The sequence below is a fragment of the Colletotrichum phormii genome (assembly GCF_030913505.1).
Source record: "Colletotrichum phormii strain CBS 102054 chromosome Unknown BDP81scaffold_3, whole genome shotgun sequence".
Classification (NCBI taxonomy): Eukaryota; Fungi; Ascomycota; class Sordariomycetes; order Glomerellales; family Glomerellaceae; genus Colletotrichum; species Colletotrichum phormii.
In genome coordinates, this window is record NW_026851445.1 from 464,569 (window position 1) to 482,975 (window position 18,407).

The 18,407-nt window shown below is 53.9% G+C and overlaps 6 protein-coding genes and 1 non-coding gene across 7 annotated transcripts; 3 read left to right on the top strand and 4 right to left on the bottom strand.

Annotated features, from left to right (window-relative positions):
* Positions 1-1,241: 1,241 nt before the first annotated feature.
* BDP81DRAFT_t72 lies at positions 1,242-1,313 on the top strand. Its single transcript has one exon. It is a non-coding gene; the product is annotated as a tRNA-Trp (tRNA).
* A 371-nt stretch (positions 1,314-1,684) lies between these two features.
* Positions 1,685-3,321, bottom strand: BDP81DRAFT_403125 (histidinol phosphate phosphatase HisJ family protein). Its single transcript, XM_060588870.1, has 3 exons — positions 2,909-3,321; positions 2,273-2,818; positions 1,685-2,153 (listed from the first exon to the last, which is right to left on the bottom strand). The coding sequence occupies exons 1-3, from the start codon at positions 3,068-3,070 to the stop codon at positions 1,929-1,931; spliced, it is 933 nt and encodes a 310-aa protein (XP_060449533.1). The 5' UTR covers positions 3,071-3,321; the 3' UTR covers positions 1,685-1,928.
* Positions 3,322-4,585: 1,264 nt separating this feature from the next.
* BDP81DRAFT_124696 (uncharacterized protein) lies at positions 4,586-7,753 on the bottom strand. Its single transcript, XM_060581651.1, has one exon. The coding sequence runs from the start codon at positions 7,555-7,557 to the stop codon at positions 4,912-4,914; it is 2,646 nt and encodes an 881-aa protein (XP_060449534.1). The 5' UTR covers positions 7,558-7,753; the 3' UTR covers positions 4,586-4,911.
* A 3,551-nt stretch (positions 7,754-11,304) lies between these two features.
* BDP81DRAFT_457881 (queuine tRNA-ribosyltransferase) lies at positions 11,305-12,680 on the bottom strand (the record flags this gene model as incomplete). The annotated part of the gene is made up of 3 exons (XM_060593339.1): positions 11,305-12,220; positions 12,287-12,537; positions 12,600-12,680. 3 exons carry the CDS (start codon positions 12,678-12,680, stop codon positions 11,305-11,307), a joined length of 1,248 nt encoding a protein of 415 aa, XP_060449535.1.
* Positions 12,681-13,129: 449 nt separating this feature from the next.
* BDP81DRAFT_417691 (mitochondrial ribosomal protein MRP51) lies at positions 13,130-14,859 on the top strand. Its single transcript, XM_060589648.1, has one exon. It carries the CDS (start codon positions 13,268-13,270, stop codon positions 14,639-14,641), a length of 1,374 nt encoding a protein of 457 aa, XP_060449536.1. The 5' UTR covers positions 13,130-13,267; the 3' UTR covers positions 14,642-14,859.
* Positions 14,860-15,339: 480 nt separating this feature from the next.
* BDP81DRAFT_445928 (40S ribosomal protein S17) lies at positions 15,340-15,962 on the top strand (the record flags this gene model as incomplete). The annotated part of the gene is made up of 3 exons (XM_060592010.1): positions 15,340-15,486; positions 15,600-15,800; positions 15,867-15,962. 3 exons carry the CDS (start codon positions 15,340-15,342, stop codon positions 15,960-15,962), a joined length of 444 nt encoding a protein of 147 aa, XP_060449537.1.
* Positions 15,963-16,362: 400 nt separating this feature from the next.
* On the bottom strand, positions 16,363-17,637 carry BDP81DRAFT_417693 (Rtr1/RPAP2 family protein). The gene has a single exon (XM_060589649.1). The coding sequence runs from the start codon at positions 17,316-17,318 to the stop codon at positions 16,419-16,421; it is 900 nt and encodes a 299-aa protein (XP_060449538.1). The 5' UTR covers positions 17,319-17,637; the 3' UTR covers positions 16,363-16,418.
* Positions 17,638-18,407: the final 770 nt, after the last annotated feature.

Here is an 18,407-nt window from a genome sequence, read left to right on the forward strand (position 1 = left end):
AAAGTTGTTCCATTTGAGGGGACCGCCTAGTTGCCCCTCGTCGACGAAGCCGGGGTGGTGCATTGGGATAAGACAACCACGGCAAGGCGTCTTCAAGTACCTATGCTACACGACGGGTGGCTCACTAGCACAACACCTATTGGGTTGGAGATGCAGGCGGGCTTGACGGACTAAAGCTTGTTTCTGTTGAAACACGAGGCTATTCTCTCAGGGCTGATTTTTAAAAATGTCAGTCTAACGAGGTTGTCCACGTCAGCCGCATCCGGCTCGGTGTCGCTTGCCAATTCATGGCTCGGAGAATGCACACACGCTTCCCGCAAGCACCTCTGTCTTAGTCTGCTCAGACAAGATCCGGGGCTCTGGGAACGCTAGTGGGAAGATGGGGTCTCTCAATCTCCGTCTGCATCCGTGGCTTTTTGTTGAACTCGTTGATGCATGGGGTATGTTCTAGGGTTTTAGGAAGGTTATAGTGATGCTTCGATCCAATGCTATTGGACGTAATCAGTATAGCAACGAGGCTGCCCATCTATACTAGAGTATCTAAACAATCTTTTTCCAATATCTGTTGCTCCCTCTTCGAACAAGGCTTTCGAGCAGAAGGAGGGGAAAAGTACTTCTATTGAAGACACTTCGTGCCGAAAGCGGCAATGGCTGAGACTAAATTTTGGCTGCAGCTTCAACAGCCAGATGGGGGACTGACACTACCTTCGGCCAAGTCAGCTAGCCCGCTTGATTGTTTGTGAACTTCCAAGTCGGGCTCGCTTAATCGCATTGAGAAGCTCTGAGCAGGCTCTCTGACAACTGAATATCTCTGGTCCAGGTCAAGATGAGAAGTCAGGTCCCAGCCCAGAGGCGCCAGTGCTGTCTCCGCTTGCTGTGTGTTGATATGGCTCAGCCATAATACGTTCGAAGTTGCTCTCTGTAACTCGGGAGCTAACTGATAGTCTCAAGGAAACTAGAAGTCCTTTCAACTCAACTGCATTTTATACTTGAATCATGCAGGAAGCCTTGACTCGCCAATCGTTCTGCAGCGTCTCACCCGAGAGTGTCTACATTTATTGTGTCTTGTCCTGCATGAAAGCAGCACACTTGCCCTTTACAAAGTACTGAGCGAGACCCACTTTCATTTCCAGAGACTGCGTTTTCTCTGCAGCCGCCACCCCGCTTCCATTCATAGACCCGTTTCCCGGCTGCTCCGTCAACTCCGCCTCTCCAGCTTGAGATCCGGAACAACACATCATGGCCCTCTGGCGCAACGGTAGCGCGTTCGACTCCAGATCGAAAGGTTATCCGTTCAAATCGGGTGGGGGTCAGTCTTTTTTGCTTTTACAGCTCCCTGTGAAGCTATCGTGATTTTTTCTTGGCTGTGGTGGTGTTTTGGTGATGCCGCCGGAGAACTCAGTGTTTGAGTTTTTGTGGGAGACATTAGGGTTTGGCGGGGCCAATGGTTTGGACGCTCTTGTTACCTACCATACGATGGACAGTTTCCCAGGACTTCATTTCTTTGAGAAGAAATATTAGGTGAGTGACATGTTGTAAGCTGTGATAGAGTTGTCGTTTTCTCTTAGTCTTCAGAACTCAACAGAACTCAAGACCTCATGCTATAAAGCGGTGCCGGCACCTCACTTCACAGGTTTCCAACCTGCCTGCTTGAATGCACTGGGAAGACTATGATGAGCAATGGCCCACTCAATCGCTCTATAGCTCATGACTTCAAACATTCGTCGTAGTGAAGCGCTTGACATTAAAGCAATTGCACCATAGAATGATACAGTCGACCGCAAACCATGCATGACCTTTACCGACACGTTCATCTATCTCACACCTCTAAGTCTATTCTGTCTACACCGGGGATCTCTCTCTCTCTGTCACACACACTTTCGTCTTCCTCTCCCACGTTCGTCTTAACTCTATCGCTCTGCCTCTCTCTAGTTGAAGTTCTCCTGAAACGCCGCCAACGCAACGCCCTTTTCCCGCAACACGGCCTTGGCATCCCCGTTGACCCCCTCCACCGGCCCACGCTCAAATGTGAAGACCTCCTTGACGCCCAGGCTCTCGAGGTAGTTGACGTTGCGCTTGTAATTCGTCGCGACCTGTGCGATGCCGTGGCTATCGTCTGAGAATGTGAAGCGTCCGCCCATTGCCAACCATGCCTATCCGTATGCAGAGTCAGTCGCAAAAGTCATTGACAACGGCCCTGCCATAATTCCCAAAACGCTGGGAGGAAGAGCAGGGAAGAAAAGAACGGAAAGGAGTCAAAAAGAAAACTCACCTCGGCAATAGGCCGACACGGATAAGGCTCATCAAGACCCTTCCTCAACGCACTGCTATTACACTCCAACAACCCCCCATACCCCCTCACAACCTCCAAATTCCTCACAATCTTCTCCCACACCCCCTTCCACAACCTCACATCCCGCCCCGGGTCCTCGCTCATCAACCGCACGAGGTCAAAATGCCCCACCACCCGCGGCTCCAGCGCCGTCAGCATCTCGTGCTGCTGGTCGTAGTACCGCGCGTACATGGTCTCCTCGTCGGGGCCGGCCGACTTCATCGCCTCGACGTACATGTCCCGGCTGTAGTCGATGGGGATGGCGTTGACGTGGTGCAGGGACCCGATGAAGTAGTCCACCGCCGGGTGAGACGCGAGGGACTTGATAAAGGGCCCGTAGGCCGGGCGGTACCATTCTCCCTCGAAGCCGATGAGGAGGTCGATTTGCGGGGCGTACTTTTCGCGCAGGCGCTGGGCTTCGGCGAGGTAGGCTTCGTGGCGGGGGGCGAGGACGGAGAGGGCTGTTTGGGGGTCTCCTTCTTCGAGCTGGGGGGGGGGGGGGGGGAAACAGTCAGGATTCAGTCCTCATGAGAGAGCTATGCTGAAGAAGATGATGATGGGGGTTGGAGTCTTTACCTCTTCAGGGTAGAGATCTCCGATTTCTAGACGGGGCATGTGTTCCGTCAGACCCATGGTCTTGTAGCCGATGCTGATGGCATGCTGGACGATGGCCTCGAGCTGGTCCTTTGCGTGGCCTGGGCAGAATTGCCCCGAGTGGGAGTGCATTGTGAACGCCATGGTGAGTTGATGAGTTGTGTGGTGTATTGGTTGGTCTAAGTGAGAAGAAAATGAGATGAGATGAGATGAGACGAACTCGAGGTGAGTCAGGTCCTGATGCTGGCTAAAGTCGCAATGCGCTCGCTGGTGACGTAGTTTTGGGCGATCGTAAGTGAAGATTGCAAATTTACCACTTCTCACAATTTCAATCAGCGGTGAAAAGCAATGCCTGCGCAAGTCTAAGATGGACAAGAGATATTCTAGATCGACATGTGTAACAGGACTCGAGTATCTCCGATCACTTCAAGATAAGAGGTCAATCGGCCGACCTGGGATGCGCAAAACAGGCGCTGTAATGGGTTGGTTCCCCACCAAAGAAAATTTCGGGGCCCGACGGGTGGTCGCAGCAAATCGCTGACGTTGATCCGTCCACGTTGACGCGCATAATCCCGCTATATCGAGTCTCCGCGTGCCAAGGCTTTCGCCGCATCCGCGGACGCCCACGAGGTTACAATGAGATCTCGGAACCATGTCACGTATGATGGAGATTTTGACCAATCATGGCTTTACGGCAAAAACGTCCCCCAATTGCTTCAGTGGCAAGTTCGAGATATATAATTAGGTACAAGAAAAGAGGGTTGTAGTATCCATAGATGGATAAAGAGAAACAAGAAAAAGGCATAACTCGGACGGGGAGGGTATCAAGACGGCAAACTCCAAGTTTGCGGCTCACAAAGCCAGATTCGCAGGAAACAAGGGTCTATACTTAAGAAGACGCGTTGGGCAAAGGGGACGAAACAAAAAAATGTTTTTCAAGGACTGTGAGATCCCAAATCTGTAACAGCGCTCTAACCTGACCTTCTCGGATTGTAGCACTACACACTATTGCTTCTGCGGGGTTTCCGGGATGTCCCAGACCGACTTTGCCGGCTCCTCCGGATCTGTCTCGATGGCAGGCTCTTGTTTGGCCTCAGATGGAGCACTCATCCCCGGCGGCGCAAAGGGGATGGCAGACGTGGAGGTGAAGACTGGCAGATCCGCTCGCATCATCTTCACCGGAGACTTCTTCATAGGCGATGGTTTAGCTGATGACAGCTTGGCTGGTGATGGCTTAGACGGCGAGGATTTGACGGGCGTATTGGTGTTGGGCGGCATCCACTTCAGGGGTTCTGACGGCGTTACAGACACAGGAGGGGGGCCCTCCGGCTGATAGTTGATGAACACGTCCGAGCCTGAGGGCGTCACAACGGTCGGCGACATCGCGGCGGGTGAGCTGGCAGGGAGCTCTACTGAACGGGGATCAGGAGTAGCGGCGAGAGGCATTTGCTCGGTCACTGGAGTTGAGACTTCCGGCCGGCCTTCTGGGACAGCAGGCGGTGACGGGTCTTCAAACACCGGAGGCTGCGTTGGCGGTGTAGCAAGAGCCTCGTCTTGCGGAGGTGTGACGATCGGAGGTGCCACCGGCGAGGAAGCCTTCTGAGCTTCAAATGGGAAACCCGTCTTTGCTTCTTCGGTTGTGGGCGGTGTGGCAGTTTTGGCTTGAGCGGCTTGAGCTGCCTGAGCTGCCCTGGCTCGCTCTTCTTTCTGCGTCTTGGTGATCAAGTTGATCTTGACCTTCTTCATACCGGCAGTCAGCTTGTCCATGTCGTCCTCGGATGTAGCAGCTGGGCTCGGTTTCCTTTGAGGCGGCTGTGATGGCCCAGTCTGCTGGGGAGGAGATGGCTTCGCTGTTGCGGCAGGCTTCTTCACAATTCTTGTAGTTTTCGGGGCATCCTTCTTGACTGCGGGAGCCCTCGTCTTTTTGACGTTCAGGGATGTAGCGCTCTGAGTTCTGATGCTCATCGCTGTGTCTGGTCGCACACTCATAGAAGTGTCCGGACGCTGGGCTGGAACTCCGGGGCCCTCGAAATCTGTGTTGGGAGCATTCGCAGCCACAGTAGACACGCCACTAAGGCGTCGACCGGGTCGCTTAGCTGCTCCATTTGTACCAGAGGGTATGCCTCGAGCCGTTGCCTAGTAGTAACGTCAGTTTGAGTTTCGTTGAGATACTGCGAGTGACAAACTTTGTCCGATGATAGCGCAGCAGGGCCCGCAACCGTCCTCCGCCGATTACTTGTCTGCTTGTCATCGTCATCGTCTGCATCAACGTACAAGCCAGGCTTCGCTGGTTTGCGTTCCCTCAGAGACATCCGCGAGGTTGGTCTGCTTGCTGGCTTCGGCTTCGGCGCAGGAGCAGGCGCCGGCGGCACAAGATCAGGGTTAATAATCGACTGTCGGTCTCTCCGGGCCCTTGTCGCCTCCGCGTTCAAGTCTTCAGGTTGGCAGCTGTCGACTTGGCGATCTGACGGGATGAGTAGCCTGCTCAGCTCATGGGCTGCTATGGTCCATGGCACATCAGGGGGAGGCGGTGTTGCTGGTCGCGAATATGGCATTCCATTCGACAAGCCGGAGGCCATCCGTCTCATCCTCGCCGGATCTATGGACTTACCAATCGATGCCTGTGTGGGAGTTGAGTATGTGGGCGGGGTTGAGTGCCGTATCATTTTCGGGCTGACTGGTCTATTGCCCATCGCAACTTCTAGCTCGTCGAGTTCGGAGCTCGACCACCATGACGGTTTGTAAGGGTGCAGTGATGGTTCGCCAGCAATGGTTGCTGCAATCTGCCCTGCCATTTCGCCACCGAGCGAAGAGCGACCCCGAGTAGGCTCTTCCGGTGGTGTCTGATTTCCTGAGAGTCCGCTCAGATGGCTGAATATGCCAGAGTAAAGAGCTCGGTCACTGTAACCACCCTCAAGCACGCTGATAACGCGCCCGTCAACCCCCAAGCCTTCTTCTGCGGCAAGCTTCACCACATCTTGAGCGATACGAGCATAAAACTCGGTAGGAACGTTCACATTATGACGTTGCATACCCTTCGTCTCCCACTCACTAGCATCGAATCCAGCCGAGAAGAAGATTGCCGCCTTAGGAGGCAGATTGAGAGCGCGAAGACGAGCTGCTTGGTTTTTCAGATACTTGCGCGTCTTCTCCAGGATAACTGAGTATCTGGACTCGTAGAGCTCCCAGAACTCCTTCTCTGAACCATAGGATTCCAGGTGAACATTGTAGATGTTTTGGCCGTGGGCATTGTCGATACACAGACTGGCGTTCTTGACCTTCTCCTCATCACCCCACTCACAGGGGTACGAATTGATGTCATGAAGACTAAAGTAGCCGATGGACGCCTTCTTCCAAGCTGCCGTGTTCTTGGCCGCATTCACTCCTCGTGAGTTATGCGCCCAAGTAATGGCTTGGGAGCCATCTCCGTGGTGAAGATCGAAATCGATGATGGCCGCATGGGTAAGACCGTGGTTCAGAATACCATGCATAATTCCGACATGGACGTTATTAACCCAGCAAAACCCCGAAGGGAAAGAAGCTGAGCAGTGATGTCCCGGCGGACGTACAGCGACGAAGGCTCGTCGAGGACCCGATGTGAAAACTCGGTCTACGGCTTCGCAGACGGCACCCAGCGCACCCTCAAAGGCCTCGAGCGATTCTGAGCAAAGATAGAGGTCACCCTCGTGGAACTTTGCGGGCGGTCCGTCCGATCCCCTGTTTAATTCTGGCCTCTGAAGCTCCTTCCCACCAGTCGCCAGTTTTATCTCTGCTCCTTCACACATCATCTTGAGCTCCTCCATCCACTTGGTACCGTGGACGTTGGTGACGGCCGCCGATGTCAGGGGCAATCTTCGCTCGGTCTTGTAGATGCGAAACGGAATCGTCGGAATAGTGGAGGGATCTAGACTTGGATGCAGCGCATATGCGCCATCGCAGTGCCGTTCACCGAGTCGCACGTAGGCCATGGCAACTCCCAAAACCCCGGCCTTGATTCTCTCAGGCCGCTCAACGATGGTGCTGAGGGCACCCTTAGAGGTCTTGGGTCGGGAGAAACGGTGTCCGTAACAGGCATCGTGGAGGATGACGAGGGTCTCGGTCGCTCGAGTCGAAGTTGGTGAGTGGTGAACCTCCAATTCGGTCTTGAAGTAATCGCGGGCGACCGTATTCGCTGTAGGCGCAGGCTTGATGTACTCAGGGGGGCTCGGTCGCAAAGGGGATTTGGAAACCGGAGAAGAGGCATACACCATGCTAGTCCGCCTCGATGGCGCTCGGCTGGGCGTTCGGCTTGAAGAGCCACTCACAGAGTGCAAGGAACTCGTAGAGGTCTTGCGCTGAAGTGTTGGTGTTGAAGAGCGCTGCAGCGTCGGCGTCGAAGATCTAGACCGGGAGAGCTCCCTCGCAAAGGAGGGACTTCGAGACGGGGCTCGAGGACTCGGTGCCGGAGATGTTCGATTTACGGCCGGTCTCATCGGAGACAGGGCGCTCGAGGCCCGGGGCGAGTGGCTAGCCGACGACGTCGAAAGAGACAGCTGCTTGAGCGAATGCGCCAGGTCCTTATCCCCATCATGGGAGGATGTATTCAGCAGTGATGGGCGCCGCGACGGCGCTCTGTCGAATGGAGAGGCCATGGCTGAGGCGCAAGACCCATGAAATCCAAGGTGGTGTCTCGGATGAATAAAATGGTTCGGGAAAACAACAATATGAGAAGCCGGTAGCGAAAGAAAGTGTCTTGAAAGCGTAAAGATTTGGGTAAGTGCGGTGTGTATGTAGCTGGTTCTGGCAACTTGCAGCTGGCGGCAGGGTAGGTGGTGGGCAGGGGACTTTACGTATTAGTTGACCGCCCGCCAGCACATCGTCACAGTTGTCACTTGTCAGTCGCGTCCGTTGTGAGTACACAACACGCGCCATAAGGTGCATAATTGCGATCACGTGGAGATCAACAAATAGGGGATGCGCGGGGCATTTCGCCTAATCCCGCTTGGGCTGAGAGAACCGCAGGCGCTACCGATTCAAGTGGGGTTCGGACGATACCATGTGGGGGGCACGATCGTCACTCCTTCGTGCAATGCAACGTCCGCAGTCAACCGTTCACTTACATCCAACCAACGCCCTTTTCTCCAAGAGCTTAATATTCATCAACGGGCCTCCACAGACAACAAGACAACTCGACATCACTAATGCTTTGTTGAGGATCAATCACACGCATGAGGATATCTACCCCAAGAAGAATACCTCAAAAATCATCCATGCCAGTACCGTAAGATTTGCTTCGAGCAGAGCATAGCAATGGAAACGGGGAACGAAATAGATCACCTAGAGGAGTACCACTAAGTTTATACTAATATTTTTCGACTACAAACCGATTACATAATAAGTATTAAAAAGTCATTCGGACTGACGAAAGAGTTCACCCCCCGGGTGCTGGACTGGGGGCTACATCTCTTGATGCTCATGCTGCGAAATTTAAGGTGCTCATGCTGGGATTCGAACTCGGTACTCGTATGCGCTTAGCCTGTCGTCGAGTAGGCTGGTTGACGATTTAATTGTTGACCATAAACCACTCCACCATCCAGCCAGTTTGACCTGACCCGTCGACCTAGACGGGCGCCTGCTGGCTGGTGACAGGAATGGAGTTGAGGGGGTATATGAAGGCTTCTCATCCCATGTGTGGAAGGTGCGCCTCAGGCCACCTGCCTCTTGATGACGGGAAGGAAAGAGAACGCCTCCTTCCTGCCGGGAGAGGTAGAATACGGAGGCGGTGCGCCGCGTTGACCACGCCTACATCAACCTTGATCAGCGAAAATAGGCACCCACGAACCTGGACGGCCTTTTTGCGCTTCTAGGTACTACTACATAAAGGTCGCTTGTGAGCAGGCACCATAGCGGTGTCACATAAGGTAATGTATCTCATTGACGTACCGTTCGTTCTTGACGAGCTTTTGAATCGGGTATCATATCGTCGCTTAATGAATGTGTTTGATAGCGTAAAATGAATGAATAAGAAGAGTACGGATAGATCCTGGCACCGTCCCACTGGTTCATCAACAGTTTGATTGCCCACTTATACTCCGTACGCCGGAGCCGCATACGAGGATCCAGTTGCTTGGAACCGAGATTGACAGGGCAAGGGACGCTAAGACATCCGTTTGGTTCGATGAACGGTAAGGCATTGCTGAAATATCCCACCTCACTGTGCAAATCTGAATATTATGCTGACATATGCCCACATCCATCCACTTTGGGGATTCTGCCTCGCTTGCCCCCTTTTTGCAGACAAATGACCTCGAAGCTTTTGTCTGGTTATCTGTTCTGTCCCCTGTCTTCCCGGCGACTTACGCAATCTCCACTGCCATGGCTAAAGGCTAATTTCAACTCCCTCAGTCCGTGGACCATTGCTCTCATCCTCGGCCACTCATATTTGCTCGGAGTCGGAGAATGGTCCCACGCGAGCCGCTGTTCTTCGGACACAAAGCTGCGCTTGCCTGCCGCAAGTGCTAGTCGCTACTGCCATTCGTAGTTTTGTCTAGGTGTATGACTCTTGCAGTCTACGCAGGGGAACGAGAGGTCAATAGGGTGTTAGACAGAAGAGTTATATTGGCTTGGTCGGCAGTCTGGTGCTTTCCTAGAGTATGGCAGTTGCGATACTGCACTCTTGATATCAAACACCTACAGAAGATGTGGCATTTTCCCGTCACCTCTCGAGCCTCTTTAGCATGCCTTGATCACCCCGTGCCATGAAAATCCAGCCACTGCGCCACAAGGCCTTACAACAGCAACGACAACAGCCATTCATGGCCATAGAAATGGAACACAGGTCTACCTGCCTACATATAGACCCGCACCACAATCGAAAGGAAACGGCCCATCCAGGCCATAGAGGTCTGTTTCCCGCCCTGCTGCCACAGAGTTTGGATGCCGAGTGATTCACTCCTATAGCACAATAGCTTTCAGTACCACCTGGGAAGGTCATCTCCGTTGGAGTGAATGAGGTCTCTCAAAGAAAATGAGACCGCCTGACATTTGAACAGCCTACGGACAGGAATAAAGATTGGCATCGTAGTTGTTTTCTTTGAGAGAGACTTCTCTGTTCAAGGACAAAGACGACAGCCAAACATAAAAACTTCTCGAAAACCTCGACATTAGAACATCTTTACCTCTGGAGCAAAATAAAAACCAAATCAAAACACACAGCATGTCTCAATCATCACATGAAATACAGGCCAAGGATATCGTCTCAGTCAACGACGTCCTCCAGCTTGCAGAGCGCTCCAAGTTGCTGGCGACAAGCACCCAACAGATCATGGGAAAAGACATGGACGAAGTAGAGCAGATTTTGCGGCCCGATATCGTGGCTGTGCTAGATTGCATCCTCAAAGAAATTTCTAAGAACATCACACCGGAGCAAGACAACACAACGAAGGGCTTGGATGAGAGCACGGATGCCTTTAACCTGGAGGATACTCCCGATATTGTGGAGCGTTTCAAGAAACTCATCCTTCGGTTTGAGGTGATCGACAGGCTGGCCAACCAGCTCGAATATGTACGTACTTCACCATCTTTTCGGGAGTTCAAACCTTATGCTCGTGAAATTGATGCTAATCCTCGCCTAGGACGCGCTGGCTGAGCAACAGCCAGTCGAGGCCTGTGTAGAGGCTGGCCGCCTCAAGGTGCTCATGGGTCGCGTCTTTGACGCCATCGTCTCGGATGCTCGCAAGCAACTATCGTCTCGGGCATCTACTCATACCGTAAAATTGATGATATATCGAGGCAAGAGTGTCCGGCGGCCCAAGGGTGAGGGCCGGCCCCCGCCTCGTCTGGACAGACAAGATGCCACTGTTGGCCAGGGAGGCCACGAACCGCCCCATCTGGCTAGAGAGAATGCCGACGTTGGTCAAGGCACGGAAGCCTCTGAGATACTCAAGCAGAAGGGCGAAAATCACTTAGCCTTCAAAAGATGTTGAGGACGACACCGAACACTCCGCACATTCAGTACATTGGAGACATAGAATCCTCTGCATAAGAGGCAGAGTCAGTCCCGGTTTGCAAGCTCCGAGTGAAGTGGCAGTCCAGCCACTAAAGTAAGGCTTAGTCGGACTCGGGGTGAGCAAGCCGTAGTTTGATGGGTCGTAGAGTTTCGGTCAACATCAAAAAACCAACGTCGGCGACGGGGGGTTGCCTATTCATTCGTTATCGCGCCGGTCTTCTCTGCTTCGCTCTCTCACAAGAGATAAAGGGCAAGAGAAGGGTCGCAGACCGGCAGCACAGACAGGTTCTGGGAAGCTCGGTCAGTAGTATTGATCAATAACAAACAATCACTAGTGTTTCGTCTGGCTTTTCATCTTGAACGTGAGACAATTTTGATGACAGCCGTGTGTTTACTCGTTTATTAAATCGACTCCGACTCTCTTCAGTGACACCACAGCCCATTCGGGATACTTTGACTTGTCGAAATCGTAAAGATCACCAAAGAATTGCCTGATGAGAGCCGGGTACCTGTCTTCGATGACAGCTTGTCGGATCTCTCTCATGAGATTCAGCTGATACCACACATTGTGTATGCTTAACAAGTGGGCAGCGACCGTTTCCTTGCCCGCATTATGGTTGATGAAGGCCCTGGTTACACCCAGACCACCCTCGCCCTTCCGGCAACAGATACAGCCACACCCTTCCTCAATAGGGCCGTAGTCGTTCTCATATCGCCAGTTGCGAATGTTCAGCACGCCGTGCTTCGTGATTGCGTTGCCGAACCGGGCTGTCCGCGTCGGCCAGACACAGTCGAACATGTCTGCTCCCAAGGCGACGCTCACAACCAAATCCTCGGGGTATCCGATACCCATGACATACCGAGGCTTGAGGTCCGGCAGCAGCTCGGTACAGGTCTCAACCACACGGCAGTAATCTGTCTTCGCCTCGCCGCCGCTTAGACCACCAATGGCGATGCCTGGAGTATCGCGCGCCAACATCTCCCGCGTGCACTCCCGTCGCATTTCAAGATCTAGGCCGCCCTGGATGATGCAGAAGAGGTTCTGGGTATTGGGGTTCTTGTGCGCCGCGATGCAGCGATCCAGCCATCTTACACTTCGCTCCATGGCCTCACGCATGCGGGCTGCATCGGGGGATGTCGTGACGAGCACGTCGTCGAGCTGCATCATGATGTCGCTTCCGATCGAGTTCTGTAGAGACATGGAGTGCTCTGGAGTTAAAAGCATGGGCGAGCCATCGTGGGGGCTGAGGAAGCGCACACCCTCCTCGGTGATCTTGGCCAACTTGAGCAGACTGACCATCTGGAAGCTACAGATATCGTCAGTATCCGGCGAAAGACTTGACAAATCTAGTTTGAAAGGTTTATATACATACCCTCCACTATCCGTCAAAAGATTGTGTTTCCATCCTTGGAGCTTGTGCGCACCGCCGATCCTATCCAGTACATCTTGCCCAGGCTTCAAGCCGAGATGATAGGTGTTGTTCAAGCACAGGCGGCAGCTCGTCTCTTCGAGCTGCTCGGGAGTCAAGCCTTTGAGCGAAGCTTGTGTCGCGACAGGCATGAATATCGGAAGCTGGACCGGGCCATGGGGAAGCGTCAGGATGGATGCGCGGGCTCTCGTTGTCTAGCCTAAACGGTTAACATGCGAATTTGAAACACATGAAGATCTTGTGAGTCAGGGCTTACTGAACAGCGAGCGACGAGCTCAAAGGTGAGAGCGGGCGAGGACCCGACATTGGTTGACGCCATCCTTTTCGCTATCCACATGGGCGATCGCGCAGTCCACAGGCTGCTGGTTGCGATGTGGGAGGAAGTGGAAAAGGGCTGAGTGCGGGTTGGTGAAATGCAATTCTCCAAATTCGAACCGCTAGACGATGCGCTTTCCCATCGGCGTTGGTGGGGCCGTTGAGTGTCACTCCTCCCGAATGTCCCTTTCGCTGTCTGATCCGGGCATGTACCTGACCTTGGAATACTTTATCTTCTACGTGCCTGAGTAACTCATCCCTCAGAAATTCTGTTCAAATGCTTCTAGCTGTTTTGACAGTTGCAAAACAACTATTTCCTTGATTTCGTAAAGTTCTTTGGCCGTCTCTACTACTTTGTCACCTCGAGACTGGTGGGCTAGCGTCTCTTATCCCTTAAAAGGCTCAGACTGTGCAACAGACATGGACATTTCGGGTGACTGTGGAGAGAAGCAGGAGAAGCGACAGGGGTAGCTCTCATCCAATCAGGCATCACCGGCTTCTTCCGTACTCCAATTGAAATTTCTCACGCAACGCTGCTCTCCCGTCACCATTTCGCGATACATACGACTGACGACAACTAAGCTCAGTAGAGAGCTTTAGACAGCCGCCATGTCTGCTCGAATGTCGCCCGGAGGGACGCTACTGAGATCATCTCGGATGTTCTCTGTGCCCAAGCCGCTCCCACAACCTGGAGGCCAAGCAGCTGCCATCGCTCGATACGCATCCCCGACAGCGACCGCGCCTTATCCCACGCACCAATCCATCACCACCACCGAATCCTCGAGGGCCCTTGGTGATTGGGGCCTCAAGCGCTCCCTGCCTCTTCGATCCACGACCAAGTCATCGACTCCCGTTATCCGCATCAAGGACATTGACTGCTTCGAGAACGTCACCGACTACACCTCCGCCGCAGACCATACCTTGTCTCTTCAGAAGTTCCACGAGCTCAACCTGCCCGTCTCACTACCTGGCACCAACCGGTCGCGTCTTGGTGGCATCCACGGTGGAGCTAAATCTGTATTCGAAGACGATGGCGACTTCACCACAGCCAAGCGTGACGGCGTAAACGAGGAGAAGAGGTGGAAGTTCCAGGGCCCCTGGTTGGCTGGCCTTACCGAAGGCGAGTTCAACGCATACCTGCGCAAGGCTGTCCGCAACAAGCGCGCATCATTCCGCGGCTTCTTACGGAAGCGTATCGCATCCGAGGAAACGACCAAGCAGCATCAGAAAGCCTTGGAGGCTGGAGAAACTGCGCCCAAAGCCGTTAGTGCTGGCGACGTCACCGAAGAGCAACTTACAGAGTATATTCGCAAGTTGCGTAACGACCGCATCACCTTGTACTCGCTTGTTGGCGAATTCTTGGACCTCGCTCCCCTGAACCCGCCCAGCTCTTTGGCCGACTTCAGCAGGTCGACGGAGAAGACCAAGCGCCCTAGCTTGTACGCTGAGCATGGCCCGCCGGCATCTCACCCCTCTGGTGGTATCTCATACCTCCGTACATCCAACTTCGCCGAGAACCACCCAGTATACGGACCTCAGGCGCAACACACCCCCGTCCTGGCACGAATCGTTGCCCCGAGATCAGGAGCCAACAGCGCCAAGCTGGGTGTCGGTGGTTTCATCACGGATGTTCCCCAGGGCGACACGGCTTTCAACCACAGGGCTTTCGTTGGACGCAACAACAAGATTGCTGGCGTCGTCACTTTCGATCCCGATATCAAGGGAGGTGCCAAGGCCTACGTTTCGCCTTCCTCAGCTCGCGTAGACTCAGACGGCTCTATCCAAATCACCGTCAATGAGGCCAATGAGGAGGCTCAGCTCATTCTGAGGGAGTTGGTTGGAAAGGCCAAGATCTACAACGACAAGACCGAGGTAGAGGCGCCCGCACCCGCCCGCAGATTCATCCGAAATGTGCGATTGGACAACAAAGAACCCGGGACCAGCGCGGTGGGTAGCTCCAAGAGCTATGGTCTTGACTCTTGAGGATGGTGAAGATGGTGTTGGAAGCGCTTCCAGTCACAAGACTAGGCGCGAATGAGCCTCAGACAGCGAAGCATGGAAGTTTGTGGCATTAAGAACCCATCTGTGTATGGCGTTGGCATTTGAGCCGAGTGTTCTATGTATGGTATTGTAAAATAAGAAGAATACAACGCAAATTTCGAACGCTGTTTTGGCCGTCTATGATCGCCAAGGGACTGTCGTGCTATCCAGCCTAGCTACGTCGGCTTGGTGCCATACTTAGGTGCAACTGGCCCTCAGCGAAAGGCCAGGATGTATCTTTGGGAAAATCAAACATGCTTATTCAAGAGCTGGAAAAGACGGAAAATAACCAGAAATGCTGAGCATCTTTAATTCGGTCCGTGAATACCCAATGTCCTTCACCGTGACCGGCTCCGTATCGAAGGACAAATCCCGATCCGGGTCCGAGTGGGGTGCTTCCAAGGTCCCCACTTACCAGCCAATTGCAAGATCACGTGTGCTTACATACACATGCCCCGATGGCCTGTGCACCTAAACTCCCGCGCCCCACACCACGGCCCTAAATATTCGTGTAAAGATATCAAAATTGCATCTGCCGGGCGAAACTTATCGTGAACATCTCGACCGACCAGCCTCACTAACCGACCAACTCCCTCCACCCAGCCAAATCACCCCCCCTCCGTTGAGTCAGTACCGCCAAAATGGGTCGCGTTCGCACCAAGACTGTCAAGAAGTCCGCCAAGGTCATCATTGAGCGGTACTACCCCAGACTCACCCTGGACTTCGAGACCAACAAGCGCATCTGCGATGAGATCGCCATCATCGCCTCCAAGCGCCTCCGCAACAAGGTCAGCACAGAATCACACCAGACACGCGAACGGACGACGAGAGGTCACATCGGTGTCGGGAAGGGGGAAAAAATGCGAGCGCAAAATTGCTGACGTTGGAGTGAAATTTACAGATTGCTGGCTACACCACCCACTTGATGAAGCGTATCCAGCGTGGTCCCGTCCGCGGTATCTCCTTCAAGCTTCAGGAGGAGGAGCGTGAGCGCAAGGATCAGTTCGTCCCCGAGGTCTCCGCCCTCGACTTCACCCAGAACACCGAGAGCGGACAGCTCGAGGTCGATGTCGAGACCAAGGACCTGCTCAAGCACCTCGGCGTACGTTTACCTCACCGTATAACCCTACTCAATCACTTCGTTCAATACTGACCTTGTTCTTTACAGTTCGACGCTATCCCCGTCAACGTCACTCCCGTCGGCCAGACCCAGGTCCAGGAGCGCGGAGGCCGCTTCGGTGGCCGCCCCCCTCGCCGCGACTAAATTTCAGTCGTGGTCGATTGTGGATAAGGAAAATTGGGTGGTTTTTAACGGACTTTTACGGCAAACGGCATAAGATGATACACATTGCTACAGGCGTCTTACGGACGGTAGTGAGTTCACACTAGGAACTTCCACAAAGAAAAGTTCTGTTTTCCCACACAAGGTGTCGCCGATTCTCTAGGGTAATTCCGGAGATGACGCTTGACTGCCAATTTTCAATCCCTCGCATACCGTGATGCTGTCCCTCTGACCTTGTAGCTCCACTGAGAGCCTCGCGTCGAATTGCAGCCGGGTTCTGTTACTAGGACTGTTGTGCATGAAGTGATGTAATGTTGGTATCGGTGTGCCTTTGGGTATCAAATCTATATAGAGCAACCGATCATTGCAAAGCCTAAATGAGCCCCCCCCCCCCCACGCTCCAACTACCTCTGGTATCCCGCCACCCGTAAAACTACATCATGACATATCTTGGTCACGTTGTGCTTCAAATTGGGACGCCTCGGCGATGGCTTGCGCCTTACCAGCTCCCGGCCGGTGGCCCTCAACAAACAAATGAGCATCGTCTGGATCTCCAAACACGCCATGCTCTGTCGGTGGCTTGACCTCCCTCTCCCTGATGGCAAGAGTGAAAGTTTTGCCTGGTTGTCCCGCCTCCCGCGTCTCTCCTCTTTCCAAGGCCAATGTGGCAGATTCGTCAGCCGCCCTTCTGCCATCCTCCAACTTCAGACTTGCGAGATCGCGCGAAGCTTGCGTTGCAGGGTCCTCCTGCCTCGCCTTTTCCTCTCCGTATAGCTCGATCTCAATATCAGGCAAACCGGCCCGCTCCCATGCAGCCGACTCGTTGAGCTGCACCTTGATATACATCGCCCTGCGCTGGCAGTCCTTGGAGCACCACTTCTCCGACTCCTTGCGATTGACGATATCAAAATCGGCCTTGCCAAAGTTGACGAGCCTCCACTCGCCACCTTTCGAGGCCATCGGCTTCGGCTGCGCGCAGAGGGTGTACCCGCACAAGCCGTTGACGTTGCGCTCCTCAATGAGGTCATCGTAGTCTGACGGCTGGAAGAGGCGGATGTTGGCTTTGAAGTCGGCGACGTCGCGCGGGGACGGGTTGGCGGCGGAGAAGGTTCTGCTGCCGCGCTCGGTGGGGTACTCTGAGAGCTCGGCCAGGCTCTCGAGGATCTGGAGCTCGAGGTCCTTGCGCTGCTGGATGATGCGGGCGTGCTGGAGGGCGATTTCGCGTGGGTCTTGTTTTCGGGGGTTGAGGACGGCGTTGGCGGCGCCGCTGCCGGAGGCGGTGGCTCCGGCTGCTGCCTTTTTGAGAATGCCCTTCAGTGGCCGGGCATCGGTAGCCATGGTGGATATTGTGGTGTACGTGAGGTAGTTGCGGGAGGGGGGTGAGCTGGTCGTCTACCTAGCCAGTGCGCGCGGCGCGTCGGCGGAGTGCCCGGCGAGAGCTTGGAGCTCGGCGATGCAAGGCGAACGGGCCTTTGGAAAAAAAAAAAATTCGAATTTGCGGTGAGCGGAGGTGAGGTGTTGTTGTGGCTACGCGTGTGAGACAGGCTGGAATTAAGGCACGAAGTGAAGTGGTGAGAGTAAATTGAAGACGTGAATGAACGAAAATTGTTAAGCAATTGGAGAATGTTCGATCCCGCAGTTGCTGCCGGGAATAGACACCCCACACTTCACAGCAAGAGCCAAGAGCACTCCCAATCGAGAATTTGGTGTTAGGCAAGCGCGCAAGCTGAAGCAGCAGCGCCGGAATACGTACTTCGTACCTCCTGGCACCACCCGGCTCCCGCCACGATTGAGGGGGAACAGCCGCCAAGACTTCTACACTCAGGCACGTTGGTCTGACCTGGCGCTTTGCTGGTGAAAGTGTGGCTCGGGGTGCTCGGGTGGCTTGAGCGGCCGTAACTCCGTCCTCTGCCTCCCAAGTTCCATTTCCCCCTCCATTTCCATTTGTTCCCCATGTCCGCCCGCGGCCCTATTGCCCCTCGACTGGACTTCTCGGGAGCATTTCGATTGGCTCGGGCGGCTGAAGAAACGTAGCGCATCTTCCGTCCGCTCTCACACCTCCAACACTGGACTGGTTTGACTGTTTGACCTCGTGTTGACACCAGGCTTGCCCTGCGCCACCATCGAGTGACCTTGTTCAAGCTCCTTCAGGTCATTCAGCAATGCACTAACATTGTTCCATTGCAGCACCACGTCGACTGTTCAATGCCTGGGACTGGCCTTGCCGGCTTACCTCAACTTGACCTCACACTGCAGTTGCCATGAAGGTTAGGTGCCTAACCTAGCTGTCCCATTACCTTGATCTGCTTCTTTAGGGAACCCTCTCTAGCCAACCACGAGCTTTGTGAGGTACCAGCTGGCCGTGCCGCATGCGCCTGATCTATATTGGTCTTGCCGTTGTTCCCGTTTGTCACTGTAGAGTGTCAA